We start from the raw sequence: 25,803 nt of genomic DNA, 5'->3' as shown, positions 1-25,803 counted from the left end.
TAATTGTTGTTGAAGAATAAAATTCACATAGTTGAATGTAATATTTAAGGATGTTTTTCAAGGAAGCTGTTCAGAAACAAATGCAGACTTGAATCTGCAGATTGAGAGGCACATCAGTGAGCCAGGAAAAATTTGCATGGAACAATTAACATGAAGACACAATCCAAAAAATGAATGAATGAATGAATGAATGAATACATAATCTACTAATGTTATTGGACTGAAAAAACAAAAACCCAACATATGAGGGAGAGAAATATTGGCTTCAGACTTTTTCTCAGAAAAGTACCAGAAGACAGTGGAGAGCGGTATTTGTAAAGTCCTCAAGGACAAAAAGTATGACCCAAGAATTGTATATCTAGCCAAACTGTTGTTCAAGTGAAAAGGCAACAGACATTTTTGAACAAGAAACTTAGAAAATAGAATTTTTCTGATGCCTTCTTGAGAAATTACTAGAAGACAGACTTTTTAGCTAACCAAAAGGAATTGTGATCTTACTATTTGCTTAGAAATTGATACTTATTGTATGGCTCTAATATTTTGAACTTATTGATTTAACCAAATGTTGGAGGGGAGGAAAGTTGTATGTGTGAGAAGAATCACTAAAATCTTCATTATGGTGAAAAATATGGTTAATATTGGTAAGTCAAGAAGAACTAACACCTCTTCTACCATAAAGAGAAGATAATATATTTGATATCTAATATTGATATGTTAAGCACCAGTATAGGGGCACCTGGATGGCTCAGTCACTAGAGCATATGACTCTGGATTTCGGGGTTGTGAGTTCAAGCCCCATGTTGAGCGTACAGCTTACTTAAAAAAATATGCATATAAACATTTTATTTAGTAGGATGGAAACAGAAGAAAATGGTAAAAAAAAAAAATTGAAGATGGTAGCCTCTAGGGCATAGAGAAAAATAGGGGTTTTCTGTCTTTCGCTGTGAATCTTATTTTAGTTCAATTTGACTTTTAAAAGTATACAATTGCAGGGGTGCCTGGGTGGCTCAGTCAGTTAAGCCCCTAACTCTTGATTTCGGCTCATGTCATGATCTCACCGTTAGTGAGATCAAGCCCCGCATCACCTCAGGCTCTGTGCTGACAACACTGAACCTGCTTGGGAATCTCTCTCCCTTCTCGCTTTCCATCCTTCACTGCTTGTGCTCTCTTGCTCTCTTTCTCAAAAATAAACATTAAAAAAAAAGTATACAATTGCAATATTTTTGTTATATTTTTATTTTAATTCCAGTATATTTAACATTGCGATATTTTGATAAAAATAAAAATATTTGGGGGGCGCCTGGGTGGCGCAGTCGGTTAAGCGTCCGACTTCAGCCAGGTCACGATCTCGCGGTCCGGGAGTTCGAGCCCCGCGTCAGGCTCTGGGCTGATGGCTCAGAGCCTGGAGCCTGTTTCCGATTCTGTGTCTCCCTCTCTCTCTGCCCCTCCCCCATTCATGCTCTGTCTCTCTCTGTCCCAAAAATAAATAAACGTTGAAAAAAAAATTAAAAAAAAAAATATTTGGGGTGCCTGGGTGGCTCAGTTGGTTAAGCATCCAGCTTCAACTCAGGTCATGATCACAAGGTTTGTGAGTTTGAGCCCCACATCAGATCCTCTGTCTCCCTCTCTCTCTGCCCTCAAAAATAAATAAACGTAAACAATTTTTAAAAAAATAACATAATGGATTATATAGCTTCTGCAGTGTGCACAGAAAGGCATGTAAAGATATTCACTGAACCATTGTTAATGGTATTTAAAAATTATAAATCTAAATGTCCATTGATAGAGGAACTATGTAGCGCTTAAAATAACAATGTGTGTGTGTGTGTGTTGAAATGGAAAGCTCTTTGGGGCGCCTGGGTGGCGCAGTCGGTTAAGCGTCCGACTTCAGCCAGGTCACGATCTCGCGGTCCGTGAGTTCGAGCCCCGCGTCGGGCTCTGGGCTGATGGCTCAGAGCCTGGAGCCTGTTTCCGATTCTGTGTCTCCCTCTCTCTCTGCCCCTTCCCCGTTCATGCTCTGTCTCTCTCTGTCCCAAAAATAAATAAAAAAAAAATTAAAAAAAAAAAAAGAAATGGAAAGCTCTTTAAAACATATTAGGGAAAAGTTTATGTTATAATAACACATATGGCATTTCATTTATATTACAGTAAAGACAAAGCTATATTTTTCTGTGTAGAAAAAAGTCTGGAAGGATATAACAAACTGATAACTTTTACCTTTACTTTTTACCTTAAATACTTTTGTACTCTTTTTTTTTTTTTTCAAGAAATATGTGGCATGTATTACTTTTTAATTAAAATGAATAACTATAGGGGCATCTGGGTGGCTCAATCGGTTAAACATCCGACTTCGGCTCAGTCATGATCTCACAGCTTGTGGGTTCGAGCCCTGAGTCAGGCTCTGTGTTGACAGCTCAGAGCCTGGAGCCTGCTTCGGATTCTGTGTCTCCCTCTCTCTCTGCCCCTCCCCTGCTCATGCTCTCTCTCTCTCTCTCTCGCTCTCTCTCTCTCTCAAAAATAAATAAAACCATTAACAAAAAAAATTTTTTTTTAATGAGTAACTACATAGGCTATGTTCATGGAGACACGAGAAGCAGGGCCCAGCTCCTGTAGCCACCACATTGTTGACAAACTACACTACTTTTAGCAGATTATTGTTATGTCTTGTTTTCTCAATCAGTAAATTCTGAAGAATTATTATTATATGTGTTTTGGGGATAAACAATTATACTGCTAGAGGTTTACAATATAGCTTTCAGGACTTAAAAACCTGGGTTTAAAATGTGACTCCACTATTAACCTCTCTAAGATATTCATAGTAGATATATCCTATTTCACAGTGTTATTGTAAGAATTAAAGATGTAAAGAACTTAGTACATTAGCTAGCATATATTAAGAACTCCAAAAATTATAGGTATTCTTATTATTTTTCCTGAAAAGGAGATATAATTTTGTTATATTGATATTATTGTATTCAGAATGTATATGCAACAGCTTTTGACCTAATTAATATCCAGAAATAGTAATATGGATTACTAGAACCATTTAAGACGGTTCTACCTCTGGTTGTGTTTCAAGGGATAATTGTGCGTAATTTTAGTAAGTCCCTGCTTTCTTAAGACTGGTTGATTATTACAAAATATTTGTTGGGGTGCCTGGGTAGCTCAGTCGGTTAAGCCTCCGACCTTGATTCAGGTCATGATCTCACAATTTGTGGGTTTAAGCCCCACATCAGGATCTGTGCTGACAGCTCAGAGCCTGGAGCCTGCTTCAGATTCTGTGTTTCCCTCTCCCTCTGCCCCTCCACTGTTCATGCCATGTCTCACTCCTCAAAAATAAAAAAAAAAAACATTAAAAAAAATAAAACAGAAAAACAAAAAACCTAAAATATTGATCGAGGTAGAATTCCTATTAAGAAGCCATACAGGGCAGTCTCTATCAAAATAACACCAGCATTCTTCACAGAGCTAGAACCAACAATCCTAAAATTTGTATGGGAACCAGAAAAGACCCCGAATAGCCAAAGCAATCCTGAAAAAGAAAACCAAAGCTGGAGGCATCACACTCCCAGACTCCAAGACGTATTATAAAGCTGTAATCATCAAGACAGTATGGTACTGGCACAAAAACAGACCCTCAGATGAGTGGGACAGAAGAGAACCCAGAAATGGATCCACAAACATACGGCCAATTAATCTTTGACAAAGCAGCAAAGAATATCCAATAGAATACAGTCTCTTGAGCAAATGGTGCTGGGAAAACTGGACAGTAACATGCAGAAGAATGATCCTGGACCACTTTCTTACACCATACACAAAAAATAAACTCAAAGTGGATGAAAGACCTAAACGTAAGACAGGAAGCCATCAAAATCCTAGAGGAGAAAGCAGGCAAAAACCTCTTTGACCTCGGCCCCAGCAACTTCTTACTCAACACGTCTCCGGAGGCAAGGGACACAAAAGCAAAAATGAACTCTTGGGACCTCATCAAAATAAAAAGCTTCTGCACAGCAAAGGAAACAATCAGCAACCGATGGAATGGGAGAAGATACTGGCAAACGACATATCAGATAAAGGGTTAGTATCCAAAATCTGCAAAGAACTTACCAAGCTCAACACCCAAAAAACAAATAATCCAGTGAAGGAATGGTCAAAAGACATGAATAGACACTTCTCCAAAGAAGACATCCAGATGGCCAACATGAAAAAAATGTTCAACATCACTCATCGTCAGGGGAATACAAATCAAAACCACACTGAGATACCACCTCACACCTGTCAGAATGGCCAAAATTAACAACTCAGGCAACAACAGATGTTGGCAAGGATGCAGAGAAAGAGGATCACTTTTGTACTGCGATTAAAAATAGAACTACCTTACAACCCAGCAATTGCACTACTAGGTATATATCCAAGGGATACAGGTATGCTGTTTTGAAGGGACACATGCACCCCAATGTTTACAGCAGTGCTATCCACAACAGCCAAAGTATGGAAAGAGCCCAAATGTCCATCGATGGATGAATGGATAAAGAAGATGTGGTATATATATTCAATGGAATATTACTCAGCAATCAAAAAGAATGAAATCTTACCATTTGCAACTATGTGGATGGAACTAGAGAGTATTATGCTAAGCGAAATTAGAGAAAGACAAATACCATAGGACTTCACTCATATGAGGACTTTAAGAGACAAAACAGATGAACATAAGGGAAGGGAAGCAAAAATAATATAAAAACAGGGAGGGGGACAAAACATAAGAGACTCAAATATAAAGAACAAACAGAGGGTTACTGGAGGGGTTGTGGGAGGGGGGATGGGCCAACTGGGTAAGGGGCACTAAGGAATCTACTCCTGATATTGTTGTTCTATATGCTGACTAACTCGAGTGTAAATTAAAAAGTAAATACATTATTTATTTTTAAAAAGTGAGGCTCAAAAAGTTAAAAACAAAAACAAAAACAAAAAAACAAGCCATACAGGGGCGCCTGGGTAGCTCAGGTGGTTGAGTGTCAGACTCTTGATCTCATCTCAGGTCTTGATCTCAGGGTTGTGAGTTCAAGGCTCACACTGGGCTCCACATGGGGCATGAAGCCTACCAAAAAAAAAAAAAAAAAGCCATACATGCTTTTGAAATTTAAATACATTATTTTTTAGTGAGAAGAGCTAAAGTCTCTAATACAAACATTTATTTCAGCATGCACAATTTATTTGAGTTGGCAACAAAAGTGTAAATATGACCATAATTCCTGTTTGCCAATGGTTATCACCCATTTACTGATGCTAGACTGTTTCATAGCCTACATGTAAGGTTTCAATATTGTTATGTGGAATACTCTTTCATAAATATACTGATTTCCTAGTCTTATGGAACATTCATTGTAAGGAGTTAGGGAATGGCTTAAACATATATAAATCAGAAAAAGAGAAGTTTATTCATTCAGCAAAAGTTGATCACTGTGTGTTGGGCACTTATCTGGGCATTGGGCATCAATCACCAAAAACAGATAAAAATGTCTGCAGTTAAGTGGGAAGAGGAGTGGAGACATAAACAATAGACATAATAAGAAACGCATGTAAAATACTAGAAAAGTAAAAGGCTATGCAAAAAGGAAAAGATTTATAATAGTGAGGAATTACAAGTGCAAGGAGGAGAGGAAGAACCATCAAAGGAGACTGAGAAGACAGAACCCTAAAAGTTACATAAGAGAGTATGATGATCTAGAAGACTAGAGAAGAAAGTATATCAAAGAGGGAATGATTAACATTTAGATGGCAGCAGTCACTTAGCAGCTGCTAAATGGGTCGGACCTGAGAAGAGAGTATAGGATTTAGCAACAGGAAGGTCACATTGGTGGTATTTTCAAGCTTTTCAGTAAACTTGTGCTATTTAATTCCTTTTGGTCATGGAGAAAGGATTGACAAGAAAGATAGTTAATGCTAAACTCTCTTCTTTTTGTGGTTTTGTGGAACTAGTAGTAGTTTGACCTTGTGTAAGTATGTAGCATCTAGATTGCTTTTCACAGAAAACTTAGGATACTGTTGTTTTTGCTTGAATGTCAACCTGGTCAATGTGAATAAGTGGTTGTTAAGATTACACTAATAGCAGCAGTAGGGAATGAAATTTCTCTTGTGAGAACCCCATACTCAGAACTGCAGGAACTAGTCATTTGGAAGGTAACATTATTTAGATTCAGAAAAGCTAACTAGAGAATCTGTGATGTGTGGGCATTACAGTCCGTTGACTCCAGGTGGCATTCCTTGAGGTTGCTATAGAAAGAAAGAAAATAGCTTTAAAGAGGGAAAAATTCAGCCCTGATTTTAATTGTTTGGTCCACTAAGAAAAAGAATACCAAGTCAGGTGGAAACTTTGCCTTTAAACATTTTTAGTTTAATGTGTTATTCTAGATTTAGAATACATATGATTAACTTGTGGGGGGTGGTGGCGGTGATCAGAAATTCAACATTTAAGTGCTGTCACCCTAGCAAGGGTATACTCAGTAGATAGAATCATCATAACATGTGGGCTGGGATGAGGCTGTTCTAGACGAGTCTCTCAAAGTTAATTGATGGAAACTTCCCACTTTCCAGAATGTTTATTACCTTAGCAATGCTATGCCACGACTGCTGGAACACAGCTGTGGGTGCTATGCCAACGCCCACGTTGCCAGTGTCAGGAAGGATGTACTTTTAAACCTCTAATTTATCTAATAATGTCTTTAGTGATTTGTGTAGGTTTGGCATTGTGATGAAAATGCTTCCTAGCCTGGTTTATAATGAGAATTCAGTTTGCAGCCTTAAAATGTATATTGTCTTAACATGCATGTGGAAGGTACTAACAAATCAACTTAGAAAAAGATCTGACTAAAATACTGCCCTGTCCATCTAACAGGATTTATCTACCCATAATATTTGAAAATGAATGCAAATTAAATGTTTTTATGCCACAGTAACTTTTTGTGGGTTCTGTTCTATACCAAGATGGCAATACACAGTGCTAGAAGGGAGCTACCTTTCAGATTCAATTCCAATCTGACTCCTTTTCTTTTCTCTAATGGAAAATGTGAATTGGACTCATCAACCTATAGAATGGAGGTATAATGAAAAGCTCTTGTAAATAAATATATTTAAAATTTTTTAAATTTATTTTTGAGAGAGAGAGAGCATGAGCAGGAGCAGAGGAGGGACAGAGAGAGAGGGGAACAGACGATCTGAAGCAGGCTCTGCGCTGACAGGAAGACATGGCGCTCGAACTCACAAACCATGAGATCATGACCTGAGCTGAAGTCAGATCTGAGCTAAATGACCTGAGCTAAATGAGATCATGACCTGAGCTAAACAGACTGAGCCACCTGGCGCCCCTCTTGTAAATAAATATTTAAAAAAAATTTTTTAAGTTTATTTATTTTGAGAGAGAGCACGTGAGAACAAGCAGGGGAGGAGCGGAGAGAAGGAGAGACAGATCCCAAGCAAGCTCTGCACCATCAGTGAGGGGCTCAAACTCACAAAATGTGAGATCATTACCTGAGCTGAGATTGCGAGTGGGATCTTAACCAACTTAATCAACTGAGCCATGCAGGGCACCCCGTAAATAAATATTTTTAAAGAGGTAGAAATAGTATTCTCTTGTCTGAAATATTAAGCTTCATAACCAGTTGGTGACAATATTATGTTATATTATGTTTACAGTATAGATGTGTCTCTAAGAAAACAAGCTATACAAAATCTGATGGATTCTTTCATAACTAGTGGATTCACTGCAAGAATTGATTATACAGTACAGTTTATGAAGCTTAATACAGTCTGGATTTCTGCCTTACAATATGTAACATTGAGAAAGTCAATATACACAGAAATTCAAATCTGCATCCATGTAGCATAACTAACATAAAGAGCTTTAATGAAGTGGCTTGTTTTATTTATGTGACTACACTTAAAAATTAAAATTAAATGGACCCCTAATTAATGATGTTTCAGCATTGTTCAAAGGCTTGTGTATAGTTTATATATGACTTAGATAAAAACTAGACAAAGATTTTATTTTTATCTGTGAATACAAAAAGTATGTACTTTGATGCCTAAAGCAAACAAGAAAGTAATAAATTGGTATTTGACTTTAAGTGAGCCAGTCTCCTGGGGCGCCTGGGTGGCTTAGTCAGTTAAGTGTCCAACTTTTGGTTTCAGCTCAGGTCATGATCTCACGGTTTGTGAGTTCGAGCCCTGCATCAGGCGAAACCTGCTTGGGATTCTCTGTTTCCCTCGCTCTGCACCTCTCCCATTCACTCTCTCTCAAAAAAAATAAACTTAAAAAAATTTTTTTAAATAAAAGAGTCAGTCTCCCAAAATGACACACACTGCAAAAGTTAAAAATGTTCTACTTCAGCAATACTCTACTTCAGCAATGCTCTCAAGATAATAACATTTGTAATCTCAGTTCCCTAAACTGCCTTGAGTACTGGCCTTCCTCTGATATTTGCTATGCAATACATTTGCCAAACTTTGAGACCTGTATGAGCATTGTATATGTTTCTTTCAAGGGTTGTATGAGAAATGGTAAAAGAAAGCAGTTTTGCTATGTTATTATCATGTTAGTCACTCTGGATAATTCTCTTAAAAATGACAAGCTCTAATGATAAGTTTTTATTTGACTTGTATCAAATATTCTTTGATGTGACTATGTTTTAAAATATATTTGCAATTCTGATTTTTCAGAAATAATCACTTTCACTTCAGAGTCAAAATCATAAGAACTTATTCATGCTAAGTGTTATAGCTTTTTGACAGGTAGAAGTAGCTGATGTGGGTGAAGCGTCTAGCTTGATGTTTTATATCTAGCTATTAGTCAGCTAATCCTCCTTCCTACTTCACTGAAAATATTTTCATTCTGTCTGACAAAAAGTAAAAAATTACATTAACTGGGACTAAAAATGTATTGCAGATGACACATTAATGAGACTAATGGTTCTTGCCTTATTCTTTAAAGTTTTCATATTCTTACCTTTGGTGAGCCTACTAGATCCTAGATATTTTAATAATTAGACAAAAGATATCTTTTTTCTTGGCAGGGGAGGAATTATAGGGAATAAGATTACAATAAAAGTTTTAAGGTAATTTTAATATAAATTGGAAACAAAAGGACCAAGTAAATCTTGTAAGTATATATTAAAATACCACTTATGCAAAATATTTGGATGTGACTGGTTAAAATAAAGCATGATAGAAAAGTAAAGTCAAGCAATGCTGACAAAGAGTTTATTTAGGCCTATGGAGAAAAATTTTGACTTATCAAGAAAAATTCAGTTAACTTGGCATGAAAGAAGAAATGGTAATATGGTTTATAAAACATTTGGATTTCAAGGGATGCCATCAGTTTATTTCATAATTGTTAAAGGGCAGTGGCTTCCAAAAAAATTTTTTTTATCACAATCAGGATTCAGTATATACTTATGTATGTTTCCAGAATATACTCAGCCTTACCTCATGTACCCTATCTCCTTTTTTAATTTTTAGATTATTTTTTTATTTTATTTTTTAAAATTTACACCCAAGTTAGTTAGCATATAGTGCAACAATGATTTCAGTAGATTCCTTAATGCCCCTTACCCATTTGGCCCATCCCCCCTCCCACAACCCCTCCAGTAACCCTCTGTTTAGTCTCCATATTTAAGAGTCTCTTATGTTTTGTCCCCCTCTGTTTTTATATTATTTTTGCTTCCCTTCCCTTATGTTCATCTGTTTTGTCTCTTAAAGTCCTCATATGAGTGAAGTCCTATGGTATTTGTCTTTCTCTAATTTCGCTTAGCATAATACTCTCTAGTTCCATCCACATAGTTGCAAATGGTAAGATTTCATTCTTTTTGATTGCTGAGTAATATTCCATTGAATATATATACCACATCTTCTTTATCCATTCATCCATCGATGGACATTTGGGCTCTTTCCATACTTTGGCTGTTGTGGATAGCACTGCTGTAAACATTGGGGTGCATGTGTCCCTTCAAAACAGCATACCTGTATCCCTTGGATATATACCTAGTAGTGCAATTGCTGGGTTGTAAGGTAGTTCTATTTTTAATTTTTTTAGGAACCTCCATACTATTTTCCAGAGTGGCTGCACCAGTTTGCATTCCCACCAGCAGTACAAAAGCGATCCTCTTTCTCTGCATCCTTGCCAATATCTGTTGTTGCCTGAGTTGTTAATTTTGGCCATTCTGACAGGTGTGAGGTGGTATCTCAGTGTGGTTTTGATTTGTATTCCCCTGATGATGAGTGATGTTGGGCATTTTTTCATGTGTTAGTTGGCCATCTAGATGTCTTCTTTGGAAGACATGTCTATTCATGTCTTTTGACCATTCCTTCACTGGATTATTTGTTTTTTGGGTGTTGAGTTTGGTAAGTTCTTTATAGATTTTGTACCTATTTCCTTTTTTTAAAAAAAAATTCTGGTCACAATTCATAAATTCATTTCATTCACCACTAATGGATCACAACCTATAATTTGAAAAATACTGATGAATAATGATAGCTAATTTTATGATTTTTTTCCCTTCAAGACTTAGAATGTAAACATTGTCATTTTATCTGTTTCTAAACCACTCAACTACATACTTTCTTGGTCTCACCTAAACCTTGCTATCACAAAAATTGCACTAGCTCCAAAATCCTATCCACAGGCATCCTGCTTTCAGGCTACAATATTTCGTTCTTCCAGGTTATGTGCCCAAGTGCTCCCAACTACAGTTGTTTCATTACGTATAGATCACACTGATTTGCCACTTGTGTCTCTTCTTTCTTAGCCACTTTAAAGTCCAAGGTATAACGTCGTAATCACATGCTTAAAAGATAATAAATTTCCATGTCTCTTCTTCACTTAATACTTACTTTGCAAAATCCCAAATCTTGACAAACTAGACAATTCTTTTTACCTACACATATTCCAACACATGAACATAGATGGAGAAAATCGTACAACCAAAAAGACTGGTTTCATTTAAAAATTGTCTCAAGCTTCCAACAGTCTCTTAGCACTGACAGTCCTACTCTCTTTTTCATACTACATTCTCATCCCTCCTGCTGCATGTACTTTCTTTCTACCCTTACCACCCAGCTGATAATCTACCCCAATGATTCTCAAAGTGTTGTCCCTAGACCAGCAGCATGAACCTCATCTGGGAACTTGCTAGACATGAAAATTTTCAAGTCTTCAGATCTACTGAGTCGGAAACTCTAGGGATGAGACCCAGCAATCTGTGTTTTAACAAGCCTTGCAAGGTAACTCTGATGTCTGCAAAAGTTTGAGAACTGCTGATCTAACCTACCATACTTCGTTGAGAAGCCATGCTCTAGAATTTAAGCTCCAGAGGAGAGGTTATTTTTGTTTTGTTTTTAATGTTTATTTATTTTGAGAGAGAAAATGCATTAGTTGGGGAGAGGCAGAGTAGGAAGAAGAAAGAGAATCCGAAGCAGGTTCTGTGCTGTCAGACAGGCACAGAGCCTGACATGGGGCTCAATCCCACAAACTGTGAGATCATGACCCGAACTGAAATCAAAAGTCAGACACTTAAACGACTGAGCCACCCAGGTACCCATTTTTTAAAAAAAATATAATTGACATACAATATTAGTTTAAGGTAAACCACACAGTGATCCAACAATTATATACACTATGAAACACTATACAAAGCTACTACACTATTATTGACTGTATTCCCTATGCTGTACTTTTCCTCCCCATGACTTATTTATTTTATAACTGGAAGTCTGTCCCCCTTAATCCCCTTCATTTATTTTCCACACCTTCCTGTCTGGCAACCACTAGTTTGTTCTCTGTATTAGTTTATTTCTGTTCTTTGTTCATTCATTTGATTTTTGGATTCCACATATAAGTGAAATCATATGGTCTTTTTTTCTGACTTATTTCACTTAGGTTCATTCATGTTATCTTGAAGGCAAGATTTCATTATTTTTTATAGCTAGTATTCAATTGTATATAAACTACATAATTCTTCATCCCTCTGTGGATGGACATTTAGGTTGTTCCCTTACCTTGGCTATTATAAATAGTGCTGCAATAAACATAGGAAGGCATATATCTTTTTGAATTAGTGTTTTTGTTTTCTTTGGGTAAATAACCAGAGGCGGAATTACTTAGTTGTATGGTATCTCTGTTTTAATTTTTTGAGGAACCTTAATGCTGTTTTTCATAGTGGCTACACCAACTTACATTCCCGCCAACAGTGTATGAGGGTTACAAAGGCAGGAGTTGTCTTTTTTGGTCATTTATATTCTGAGTGCCAGAATGGTTCCTGGAACACTGTAAGCCTCAATAAGTTACTGTTGAATCATACCTTTAGATGGGAATACTCTTATTTCCTACTAAGAAGTCTAGAAGCCTACCTGCATCTGTACCCATTTTCTTCCTTCCTTCTCCAACTGGTGAAATGTGCCTCATGCTAGCAAAGGTCAGCATTATCAGATATGAATTAGATCTCATCTCTTCTTGCCTTCTCAGGAACTTTGCTCCTTTGGTCATCCCCTGTGTCCTACATTATCTATCAGCCTTTCTCTACTAGATCATTTCCTTTAATATACAATCAGATTCTACACCATTCTAAAATAAGAACAGACTCCCTCTCCTCATATGCCCTTTCAGTTACTGTCCCATTTCTGTTTGCCTTCACTGCCACACTTCCTTGCCTTCCATTTCTAATCCTATTTTCACCTCCACTATTCAGTGGTTCTTAACAAAGTCAGTAATTTTTTAAACATCTTTATTGAGATATAATTCACATACCATAAAAGTTACCCATTTAAAGTGTACAATTCAATGGTTTCATACATTCAGAAGTGTTTAATCATCACTACAATCCAAGATTTAGAATATTTTCATCACTCCCAAGAGAAACTTCCCACCCATCAGCAGTTACTCCCTACACACCTCACCCCTCTGCCCTAGGCTACCGCTACTGTACTCTGTTTCTATAGATTTGCCTATTCTGGACTTTTCCTTTGAATGGAATCATAGAGTGTGTGGTCTTTTGTGACTGGCTTCCATCACCCTAATGTTTCCAAGGTTTATCCACATTGTAGCATGTATGCATACTTTATTCCTTTTATGGCTGAATAATAATCCATTGTATGAATATACTGTATTTTATTTATGCATAATCAGTTGATGGACGGTTGTTTATGCTCTTTGGCTATTATGAATAATGGTGCTATGAACATATACAAGTTTTTGCGTGGTTACTTCTCTTGGCTATATACCTATAAGTGGAATTGCTGGGCTATATAATAATTAAGCATTTTAAGGAACTGCTAAAGCAGCCGTACTAGATACCAGAAATATTGTTGTAGCTTGTTTTATTTTTTTTAATTTTTTTAATTTATTTTTTTTTCAACGTTTATTTATTTTTGGGACAGAGAGAGACAGAGCATGAACGGGGGAGGGGCAGAGAGAGAGGGAGACACAGAATCGGAAACAGGCTCCAGGCTCTGAGCCATCAGCCCAGAGCCTGATGCGGGGCTCGAACTCACGGACCGCGAGATCGTGACCTGGCTGAAGTCGGATGCTTTAACCGACTGCGCCACCCAGGTGCCCCTGTTGTAGCTTGTTTTAGAAAAACAATCTGCCATAGTCTGTTCTGGCCACACAATTCACATCCTTCACACATGAAAAATACACTTGCCCCCTCCCAAGAAAGTCTCCCAAAGTTCCATTTCTTAATGGCATCAGGCTCAGGCTTGAAGTTTAGAAACTCAGTGAGGTCAGGTGCAGATGAGATTCCTTGGGTACAATTTCTTGATGACAGCTCCTGGAGTATAGTTCCACTTGATATGAAAACATGGTGACTAAAGAAGCAAACTAGGGGCGCCTGGTTGCTCAGTCAGTTAAGTGTCTGACATTGGCTCAGGTCATGATCTCACGGTTTGTGAGTTCAAACCCTGCATAGGGTTCTGTGCTGATGGTGCAGAACCTACCTGGGATTCTCTCTCTCTCCCTGTTTCTGCCTGTCCCAGTTTCTCTCTCTCTTAAAACAAGCAAATCTAAAAAAAAAAAATTAAAAAAAGAAGCAAACTATACAACCTTCCCATAACTACCCAAATACAATGGTGAGGCTTGAGATACCCTTCCTATTCCACGAGAGGCAATACTCTTTTTATAATCTCTTCCTATGTGGTATGTTCTTCTACAATTTTAAATACCATCCATACAAGGGCGCCTGGCTGGCTCAGTTGGTTAAGTGTCTGACTCTTGATTTTGGCTCAGGTCATGAGCTCATGCCATGGTTCATGAGTTAGAGCCTGGCATTGGGCTCTGCACTGACAGTGTGGAGCCTGTTTGGGATTCTCCCCCCCACTACCCCGTCCATTTCCTGCTTGTACACATGTACACTCACGCTCTCTCTCTCTCTCTCTCTCAAAAAAAAAAAAAAAAAGAATAAAAAGCAACTTAAAAAAAACAACATACCATCCGTACATTCATGGCTTCTGAATTTCCTGACATCTCTGAGTTCCATGCTAGAATATCTAATAACTATTTGATACCTTTAACTAGGATATCTCACAGATATTTCCAATTTAACATGATAAAATTAACTCTTATTTTCTTCTTCACCCTTTCCTCCCACAAACCTGTTCTTTTCCTGGTTTCTCCATCTAGGGGAATGATGCCACATTCACCTAGTTGCTCGGTCCAAAACCCAGGACTCAGTCTCAATTCTTTTCTCTGACCTCTGTATTCCAGTAATCAGTAGGTTCTGTATTTTCTTTCTCCAGATTACACTCTTTTTTTCAATCTCACCTGGATTACAACAATCTTGTTATTGGACACCCTTCTTTATTCTTCCTCCTTTCGGATTTCCATTGGTAGTCAAAGTCATATTTTAATTAATATGTCTGGTTATGGCATGCCCTTGCTCACAGTCTTCAGTGACTTCCCACTGCACTTTGAGTAAGATCTGAATTCCTTTCCATGGTCCAAAAGGTTCATATAACTGGCCATTGCCTGTCCCTCTGACCTTATTCCCTGCCATCTTTCCTCCTTTTCCACTATCTTCATCTTCTCTGGGCTTTTTTCAGTTCCTCAAACATCCCAAGCTCTCAGAAGGGATCTGTACACATGGTACTTTCTGTGCCTGGAATATTCTCTCCCAACTTCCCACACCCACAAAACTGAATCTTTCCTGTTCTTTAGGAATAGATTCCTGAATCTATTGGAATCCAGGAATCCAAGGTACAGATTCCTGACCATTCTAAGTAGGTATCCCCCTCTTTATTTTCTATCACCGTAACCTGTTTGTTTCTTTTATAAAACTTATCCCAATTTCAACTATTTGTTTACCTATTTATCATGTCTCCCTAACTAGATTATAAGCCCTACTGAGTCAGAGGTCATGTCTGTGCTATTCACCATTGTATACCCAATTCCAAGGCAGAATGCCTAGCACATAATATACACCCAATAAATATGTGTTGAACAGTGTTTAAAGATATAATTTTGTTTTGAGATAAATATATTAATACTAAGTAATTATTAATGTTAAATGGATTATTTCCTAATTCTTACTGAAATAGCCCTTTCTCTTTCAGTAATTGCCCTTCCTTTTTGGCTGCTGCTTTAGCCAGAGCCACATCAGACGAAGTCCTTCAGAGTGATCTTTCTGCACATTATATCCCAAAGGAAACAGATGGCACAGAAGGAACTGTGGGTGAGTACCTTTCTACATTATTCGCTTAAAAATATTAAAATATGGGGCGCCTGGGTGGCTCAGTCAGTTGAGTGTCCAACTCTCGATTTCAGCTCAGCTCATGGTTTCATGGTCATGGGATGAAGCCCCATGTCAGGCTTTGTGCTGAACATGGAGCCTGCTAGAGATTCTGTCTCCCTCTCTGCCCATCCTGTGCTCACATGTGTACTCTCTCTCTCAAAATAAACTTTATATATATATTAAAATCTTCTCATGTGTAGTGACACACAGAAAATGTCTACACAACATGAAATCTAATTCTTTATGCACTTACTGATTTTAGCAGAAGAAGGAGAAAAAAAATGCAAAATTATATATATTTCAAACTAGTCAATAAAAGGAGGGAAAAAGAAAAAATACAGGTGTATTTTGAAAATATGTGACAATAATTGGAGCAAGAGACTGCCCTAACAAAATATTATCATAAATAATGCCTGGGTAAATGGAAAGAGTAAAGTGAGAGGTGTGAAGACACAACAGAAAAGATGAGTGAGTGAGGGGAGAGAGAGTTTGAGCAAAACCTATTTAAAACTTTTCACTTACCTTTAAGAATCCAAGTGAAAAATCATATAAAAATTCAAGAAATCAGTTGTAACGTAACTTCTCATTCATTATATTAAATTTTATTTCTACCAGTAAATAAACAGAGTTCTTTATGACAACTATGTAACGTGACTTAATTGTATGGATCACTGGACATCTTTTTTCCAGGCAAATTAAGAGGTTTTATTTTTGAAGGAAGGCCTATTTTATTAACATATTATGCTTATACATATTTGCCAGGCTCTAAAGAAATACCTATTCTCTTATAAATTAGGAATTACTACTCAAATTCATTAAGGAATTTTATTTTTTTTAACGTTTATTCATTTTTGAGAGAGAGGGAGCACAAGCAGGGGAGGAACAGAGACAGGGAGACACAGAATCTGAAGCAGGTTCCAGGCTCTGAGCTGTCCCCACATAGCCTGATGCGAACTCACAAACCAGGAGATCATGACCTGAGCTGAAGTTGGATGCTTAACTGACTGAGCCACCTAGGCGCCACCCCCCTTTTAACTTTTTTTTTTAAGGAATTTTAATATTTCATTTTATTCCAACTTAAGCATTTGCCTTTAAACATGGTGCATAAGGAGCAAAGCATATATTAATGAATCAGAGTAACTAATCCCAGAGAACTTGAGGCAGATATAAAAGTAAACATTTCTGTTCTTCCTTTATCTCTCTAGATCATTTTTGACAGAAAATTGGCAAGAAAGGAATTCCTCTTCTTGTTTTTACTGAGAGTAATTGATTCACTTGGAACCAAATTGTTCCAGAGACAACTTGGATGGAATTCCTGTTACAAAGCATTGGTCTTTCCTCTGTTACTGATGCATGAAGTAAAAGCCCTGTAATGAAAAGATGAGGGAGATTAAATTCTGCTTCACTGCAGCCTGGGTGATGGCTGACTCAGTTCCAGCTCAGTACAGTGACATTAACGACTAATGAGTAATTTACAGCTGCGAGGGGGTGGATTGCTACTTTGGACAATTTTCTCTTTTTCACACCCTTTTTTATTTCATTTTTCCATTTCAAGCAGCAATTATACATACTGATGTTCTACACTCCCTGCAGAAGGAAAATACTTAACGTAGCAAGATTGAAGTGTTGCCCTGCATGCCTATTTTGGAAGAATATTTGGAACCCCCATAAGATAGCAAAAGTGAAATGGTGGTATCATTGGTAGTTCTGATTTTATGTTTTTTCAATAGATTACCCAGTAATGTCTCCAGGCCATGGCTGTGATTCGGAATGATCTGTTGTAATCTAACTATTTGCAAGTCCTTAATCCTTTTAACCCAAATCACTCAGTGTGAACTGCTGCTGAGGAGAATCTCTACAGGGCATATTGTGTTTATCCACACATTAGAGTGGGAAATGAGCTTACTGAGTAAGGTCTGCTGTCACTGGATTACAGGCACTCAAGTCCCCAATGAAATGCCATTGTCTCTCCTCTTAGTTGTTTCCAAAAACAGACTTAATAAAAATCCTTAACCTAAAAGTTTATGTCACCCATAGCAAAATGTTTGCTAAATGACCTTGTGTCTCTTGGTACAAATTTAGTTTGGCGGATGTAACACCTATCCAGACAACCTAAAATCTATTTAAAATATCCCAGTGTAAAAATTAAAAACAAGAAGGGGAAAATGATCACTAATACTGAGGAAATTAAAAGAATTATGAAAATTTTGTGTAAATAAATCTGAAAAGCTGGGTATTTTCTAGAAAAATACAAGTTAACAGACTTTACCTAAGAAGAAAGAGATTGAGAAGATTGCCCAGGAGCAGTCTTCCAAAAAGGAGAAAGAATAGGTGATTCTACAAGTGAACATTTTCAAATGATCAAAGACAGATAATTCCAATGTTTCTTAGAATGAATTATCCAATTGCACAAAGAAGGAAAATTTGTAAACCATAACACCGATACCAAAACTTGCCTGAAACAAAACTAAAAAATATGAGGGGTCAGTCTTAGCAATCAATGTAAAAAATCTTAAGTAAAATACTTGTATATTGAGTACAATAGTTAATTCATTCAATGTGTATTTTCTTGAGGGCTGACCATATGCTTAGCATGTGCTGAGGAGACCATAAAACAAAAATAATAGGAAGCCTGTTAGCATAATTTGTATATTAAAAGGTCAAAAGAAGAAAAACAGCAGAATAATCTCAAAAGATGCCCAAAGAAGCATTTGATTAAATTCAATTATCCATTCCTAATTTTAAAAATATACTTAATAAAGTAGAACTAGATGGGTACCTCTTGGACACTGTAGGACAAAATTTGACTCAGAGCAAAATCTAGCATTTGTGCATAATGTATGCTTAAGAATTTTTTGGTTGCAGGGTGCCTGGCTGTCTCAGTTGGATGATCATGTGATTCTTTATCTCGGGGTTGTAAGTTTGAGCTCCATGTTGGGTGTAGAGATTATTTAAAAATAAAATCTTAAAAAAAAAAATTTTTTTTTTAGTTGCAAGTGACCACTAACAACTCAGACTGGCTTCAGCAAAACAGAATTTATTGGCTACCTTCAATGTATGGGCTACACGGCTAGATGCAAGCTTCACATGATTCATCAGAACCTGGCATTTCTCCAAATCTCAGCTGTATTCTTTTTTTTTTTTTTTTTTAAGTAGGCTCCACACCCAACATGGGGCTTGAACTCATAACCCTGAGATCAGCAGTTGCATGCTCTACCAAATGAGCCAGGCACCCCTCTTTAATTTTGATTTTATTTTCAGGCTCCATTTTCAGGCAAGATCACTGCTAGGCCACCAGGTCTTCAACTGCCCAGGTGCAAATCAAGCAGGAAAATAAGAGTAACTAACTACTCAGTTGCTCTTACATAAATCACAGATTCACTCTAACCAGCCCAGCTTGGGTTATTTCCAATTCCTGAATCCATCACTGTGGCCAGAGGAATGTGATTCTCTAATTAGCTAGACCTGAATCACATGTTTTACCCCTAGATACACAGGAACTGAGAGAAGGAAATGTCTCTGGTAGAAAGAGGAATGTTTGCTAGGTGGCCAAAAAAAAAAAAAAAAACCCAAATCACATTAAAGCAAAGTTCTGACTCAAAATAGGAAATAAAGTAAAATAACTAGGAATATATTCTTTAAGAAATATGAAGCTCCTGGGGTGCCTGGCGGGCTCAGTTGGAAGAGCATGTGAACTCTGGGTCATGAGTTCGAGCCCTACTTTGGGGATAGAAAATTACTTTAAAAAAAATCCTATGAGTACAGGAGCACTGATGCATAGGGCCACTTGTACCCCAATGTTCATAGCAGCACTCTCAACAATAGCCAAATTATGGAAAGAGCCTAAATGTCCATCAACTGATGAATGGATAAAGAAATTGTGGTTTATATACACAATGGAATATTACGTGGCAATGAGAAAAAAAGAAATATGGCCTTTTGTAGCAACGTGGATGGAACTGGAGAGTGTGATGCTAAGTGAAATAAGCCATACAGAGAAAGACAGATACCATATGGTTTCACTCTTATGTGGATCCTGAGAAACTTAACAGGAACCCATGGGGGAGGGGAAGAAAAAAAAAAAAAGAGGTTAGAATGGGAGAGAGCCAAAGCATAAGAGACTGTTAAAAACTGAGAACAAACTGAGGGTTGATGGGGGGTGGGAGGGAGGAGAGGGTGGGTGATGGGTATTGAGGAGGGCACCTTTTGGGATGAGCACTGGGTGTTGTATGGAAACCAATTTGTCAATAAATTTCAGAAAAAAAAAAAAAATCCTATGAGGGGCGCCTGGGTAGCTCAGTTGGTTAAGTGTTGACTTCAGCTCAGGTCATGATCTCATGGCCTGTGAGTTACAGCCTTGCATTGGGCTGTGTGCTGAGAGCTCAGAGCCTGGAGCCTGCTTCAGATTCTGTGTCTCCCTCTTTCTCTGCCCCTCCCTCACTCATGCTTTCTCTCAAAAATAAAAATAAACATTAAAAAAAATTTTTTTAATCCTATGTTAAAACTAGTGAGCAACATAAAAAGGATTTAATTAATGAAACAATAATGTTTCAATAATGAAACAACTTGTTTCTAGATAAGACTCAATATGAAAAATACATTAATTTTTTTTTCTTTTGCAGGTTACTCTATAAATTCAAGGTAACCCCAAACACAAGGGCAACAAATTTTCCCCTTCAAACTTGGCAAAATAATTAGAAAAATCATCTGGAAGAATAAACATGTCAAACTACCATAGTGATAGCCTTTTAAAGTTAGTATTAGGTAGGAAAACTAGTTCTGATATGAAAACATGTTACAAAGTTACAGTAATTATAAATTTTTTTTAACATTTATTGAGAGACAGAGAGAGGCAGAATGTGAGCAGGCAGGGGAGATGTAGAGAGAGGGGGAGACACAGAATCGAAGCAGGCTCCAGGCCCTGAGCTGTCAGCACAGAGCCCAACGTGGGGCTCGAACTCACAAACTGCGAGATCACGACCTGAGCCGAAGTCGGTCGCTCAACCAACTGAGCCACCCAGGTGCCCCAAAGTTACAGTAATTATAAAATAATGGCACCACTGTAGAAATTGATGGAGTGAAGGGGCACCTGGGTGGCTCAGTCGGTTGAGCATCTGACTTCAGCTCAGGTAGTGATCTCAAGGTCCGTGGGTTCGAGCCCCATGTTGGGCTCTGTGCTGACAGCTCAGAGCCTGGAGCCTGCTTCGGATTCTGTGTCTCCCTCTCTCTCTGCCTCTCCCTCACTCATGCTCTCTCTGTCTCAAAAATAAATAAACATTAAAAAAAAAAGTTAAAATCGGAGTGAAGCAGAATGGACAATCAAAAAGCATACAAATATTTTAATATTTTAGTAGCTAATTTAAGTTTGCATATTCATTTATTCAGTAAACATCTAGTGAGCCCCTGCTATCTGCCAGTTACTGTACTATGATGAATCAAGTATAATTGAGACACAGTCTGTATGTATAGTCTAATTTGGGAAATGTAGAGCACGGGTGTTGGAGTCAGACCTGTGATTAAAAATGGTTTTACTTATTTGTGAAATGTTCTAGAGAAAGAGGATATAACAAGTACTTAATAAATATTATCTATTGGTATAAAATATGGCAAGAGCTATAGAAGATGGTGTAATGGGAATGTAATGGAAGAAGCAACTAGGAGGGGGTAGGAACAGATCTACTGGTTTACTAAATACTAGAGGAAGCTGGTATTGCCTCCGCCTAACCAATTTACTGTCCAATAGACAGCACAGGTATGGAAATGTTCTCTGCCTATGTTGTCTAATGTGGTAGCAACTGGCTATATGCAGTTACTGAGCATTTGAAATATAGCCAATGTAACCAAAAAACTGAATTCTAAATTTTACTTAAAGTTAAATGGCCACATGTAGCTAGTAAGCAACCTTACTGGACAGTGCGGGTCTATATAAGAAGAGTAATATACAAGTCAAAAAATAATGGTTTCTATTTGGAACATTATCTGGAAACTATCCCGATAGTTAACATCAGTTATTTGTTTCACCCGACTCCATTCTCCCTAAGTGTTTCCAAATTCACTTATTGTTTTGCAGTCCTCTGTTGTGATTGAGTCAAACTCACATCTATGCTGCTGCAAAGACCAAATGGGTTGGAGTGATACAAATAGGTAATTGCTGGTTGAAAGAATCTCTAGGCAACTGGTGCTTTAAAAAAATAAAGATTGGAGTTTTGTCAAAACAGTAAAAATATTGGCTTGTCTATTAGCTTCAGTTCCTCTCTTATACACACCTCCTCAGGTTGTATTGGCTCTTTGAACTTGGTTTCTTTTTCAAATGTACCCTTGATTTTCAATTAAATAAAAATGTCAAGGGGGGGGCAGAGCCACAAAACATAGGTTACCACCCTGTACTATGTTAGAAAAAAAAAAAAGGCAACAAAAACCTTGAGATAAGCTTTCTGAATATAATCATTGTTGGAAGGATTTTGAGTAAGAAAACAGGTAAAGGTAGTCACAGATTAAAGCAGCAGCAGGGAAGGGGATAAAAAAATGGGAATCTAAGTTCCTAGGCCATTCTAGAACACAAAGTCTCTCTTCTGGGGATCTGTGTTCTAGATCAGAGGAGTCATGTGCAGCCACTGCCCATCTGGTACACATTTTCACAGGCTGTCAGGTAATATCTGATTTATGTAAAGTTAAAAAAAAAAGGTTTTTGGAGAATTCTGAATTTTTTTTTACCGGTTTACCTGGGATATAGTAATCTAAAATGCTGGCCTGAGAAAACCTAATCTCCCCCTGGTTATTTAACAGCTGCACTTGAGTAGAGGACAGCTGGAGCTGAGATGGTGTGAGACACTATTCATTGTGGCCTAAAAGGCTTACACATCTGTCATCCATTGAAGGATTCGAGTCCGACTCAGAAGTCAGCTCATCTGTTCCACTTGATAGGTAGTAGACTTAATGATCTAGGGTAAAGAATCCTCTGGTTGGTCTTTTTCTATCCAGGGTTACACATACAGACAGAGTTTAAGTACTTTTTCCCTTAGAGACTTTTAAAACTTTAAAAACTTTACTTCATTTGTTAACCTTCTAGCTAAACTATTGAAGCCATTGCCAAAAACTTTAATTAAAAAATTCATCAAATAAGAAAAATGTGTATCATTTAGTTCCAAATTATGATCAGTTACAAGAGAGAAAAGTTAGGGAACTGGAGGGAGGTAAAGGAAGAGGTCAGGAAGAAAAAGACAAAAGCAAAATGGTAATCAAAATAAATGCTCATTCCTGTAGTTTGCAAATGAATGATGTTTTTTTCATAGGCCTTTCATATTTCAATTGCTGAATAACTACTGTTCATATTTCAGTCATTCTTCTAAGCAGGGGGTGCTGGCTCTCCAGATAATAACCATGGCAGCCAACCAAAAGGGAGCCACTGCTGTGGAGCTGAACTAGATAGCAGTGGTCAGAGCACTTTGAGGGTTGGAAGAAATCCAGTCTAGGAGTAGATCCAACCCTGGCCAGAGGTTTTCTCCTTATGACATAAGGATATCAGTGGCAGCTGCTGGCTGATGATTTTCTACTAGATTGGTTGTCATTTTCTCTCTTCAGAAGCAACATTTCATTTTTCTTGAGAAGAGGAATTTCTTCTATTAAGGAGTTTGACTAAGGTGACCTACTTCTGTCTTTACCAAGCAGGCTAGTGAAAAGCAGCTTTAAATGGCTCTTCACTGGGGGTGTCTGTGTTTCTTTCACAGAGATTGAGACAATGAAATTGGCGCGTTCTGTCTTCAGCAAACTACATGAGATTTGCTGCAGCTGGGTGAAAGACTTCCCTCTCCGCAGGAGACCCCAGCTTTATTATGAAACATCAATCCATGCCATCAAAAACATGCGCAGGAAAATGGAAGACAAACATGTCTGCATTCCTGACTTTAATATGCTCTTCAATTTAGAGGTAAAGGGCACTTCTCAAGAATCCATGAGATTTAAAAAACAAAACAAACACCTTCATGGTCCTATTTTCTGATAGTATCTCTGATGGGTTGGAGGACTAAAGGCAGAGTGACACAAATTTGCTTGCATTAGACAACAGAAAAGTAACTATTTTATGTTATTTTGGGGTTTTGTTTTATTTAAAGTATGCTTTACGCTCAATGTAAACCCCAGATCAAGAGTCGCATACTCCACTGACTGAATCAGCTAGATGCCCCTATTTTATGTTATTTTGAATAAATAATATATCCACGTGGTTCAGAATTGGAAAAAAAAAATCTCTTGTCTCACAGACAGTGCTCTTCCATGAAGACAAGGGAAGTACCAAATTTTTGTGTAAACTTTCAGAGTTATTCTATAAACATATAAGCAAAAAGAAAAACTCTCATACCTCAATAAAGCTGTTGATTAAGTTCCCACATTACTGTGTTGTTGAAGCAACATAAAACACAAACATAAAAGAATGTGAGACTGAGACCGTTTTCTGATTTCATGTGATTTTCTTTTTAAAATCTTGGTTTCTGATACAGGAAAGTAGCTGGAATTACATTTCGTGAATCTCTGTGACTGACAAATTGGATCATATGAGCCTTGTCAGCTTAATAACCATTTTCTTGTTACCTTCCTCTTCTTTTTCTATTAAATGTGTTAGGTTAGTGCAAACAGAGGTAGGTTTGTTTCCTTTGCCTGTCACTTGCCTCTTTTCTTCACTCAAGTCCATAACTTAAAAATTACAATGTAGTAATTTATACAAAGCACAATATTTCCTTCATTTGGCAGCTAAATTTAAATTTTAGCTGACTGTCAGGGTCTGCTAAGCAGTGATAGTAGGTTGATAATTGGTGCTTATGTTACAAAGATAGATCAGCTTTGTTTCCAAATATCTTTAGACTATCTGGATATCTCTGTTTCCAAATGTTACCATGCCTGTGCAAATATAACCTAAAAAGCTATATTGTATGATAAACAACCCTTCTATCACTATACCCATTTGAAGATTATACTCAGGTTTGAGGGCATTATTGTTTTTTTTCTGATCTGGTTGGTTTTCATTTTGCCTCAAAAGCAGCTCATATATATGTGATATATTTGCCTCAAAAGCAGCACATATATATGACTGGTTATCTGTGAATGGTGAGATAATATAGATTTCTTTCTTTCTTTATACTTCTTTATTAGTCCCAATAAACAATACATCATCTTTATACCAGGGGAAACACTATTTTTTAATTAAAAATTTTTTTAATTAAAAATTTTTTAATTTAAAGATTTTAAGATTTTAATCTTTAATTTAATCTTTAATTTAAAGATTTTAAATTAAAATTTTTTAAAAAAGTTAAAAATTAAATTTAAATTAAAAAATTTAAAACTAATTTTTTAAAGAGATCCACTTGGCTCTCTTCTGTTTCTTCAGATGCTATATTGAATCTCCCCACTATGGCACGTGGGTGGCTCAGTCAGTTAAGCGTCTGACTCTTGATTTGGGCTCAGGTCATGATCTCACAGTTTCATGAGTTTAAGCCCTGCGTTGGGCTCCACGCTGATAGTGTGGAGTCTGCTTGGGAGTCTCTCTCTCCTTCTGCCCCTCTTCCACTTGTGCTCTTTCAGTCTCTCAAAATAAATAAACTTAAAAAATAAATCTCCCACCAATCACACACTAAAGTTCTATTCTCATGTCCTCATAAAAGTATTCTTGTCTCCTCCCTCTTTGTGATGACCCCACATCAGCTCACTCATTTAAAAACTGCTTGTAAAAGCTGTTTTTCAGTTTTACCCTTATCCTGCCAACTGAGTTGTTTATAAGTACTGCTTTAGTACATGTCATTTAGTACATTTAGTACATGTCAGTCAATACTTTTCTGAAGATAGTTCTGTTTAATCAGTTAATCTTCAATGGCATTGTAGATGGTACTTATTAAACTATTAACTGGTTGTAATGTCTGTATTAGATATTGATATCATAATATTTGGGTGTTTTTATTCTATTTATATTTGGTGCTTTTGTAAATGTAGTATGCACTTTAAAAAGAACTTTTCTTTCTTTCTTTCTTTTTTTTTTTTTTTA

The 25,803-nt window shown here is 37.1% G+C and overlaps 1 protein-coding gene across 1 annotated transcript in view; it reads left to right on the top strand.

Moving 5' to 3' along the window:
- Positions 1–25,803, top strand: part of PPM1E (protein phosphatase, Mg2+/Mn2+ dependent 1E) — a 223,750-nt gene that overhangs the window by 185,042 nt on the left and 12,905 nt on the right. The window contains exons 2-3 of the mRNA XM_047832401.1: positions 15,595–15,713; positions 23,501–23,700. Of these exons, the coding sequence (XP_047688357.1) occupies positions 15,595–15,713; positions 23,501–23,700 (319 nt within the window). The remainder of the gene's footprint in view (positions 1–15,594; positions 15,714–23,500; positions 23,701–25,803) is intronic.

This window comes from Prionailurus viverrinus, chromosome E1 (genome assembly GCF_022837055.1).
Source record: "Prionailurus viverrinus isolate Anna chromosome E1, UM_Priviv_1.0, whole genome shotgun sequence".
In the NCBI taxonomy this organism is placed as follows: Eukaryota; Metazoa; Chordata; class Mammalia; order Carnivora; family Felidae; genus Prionailurus; species Prionailurus viverrinus.
The sequence above is the reverse complement of the archived record's forward strand: the minus strand, read 5'-3'. Positions and strand labels throughout refer to the sequence as shown.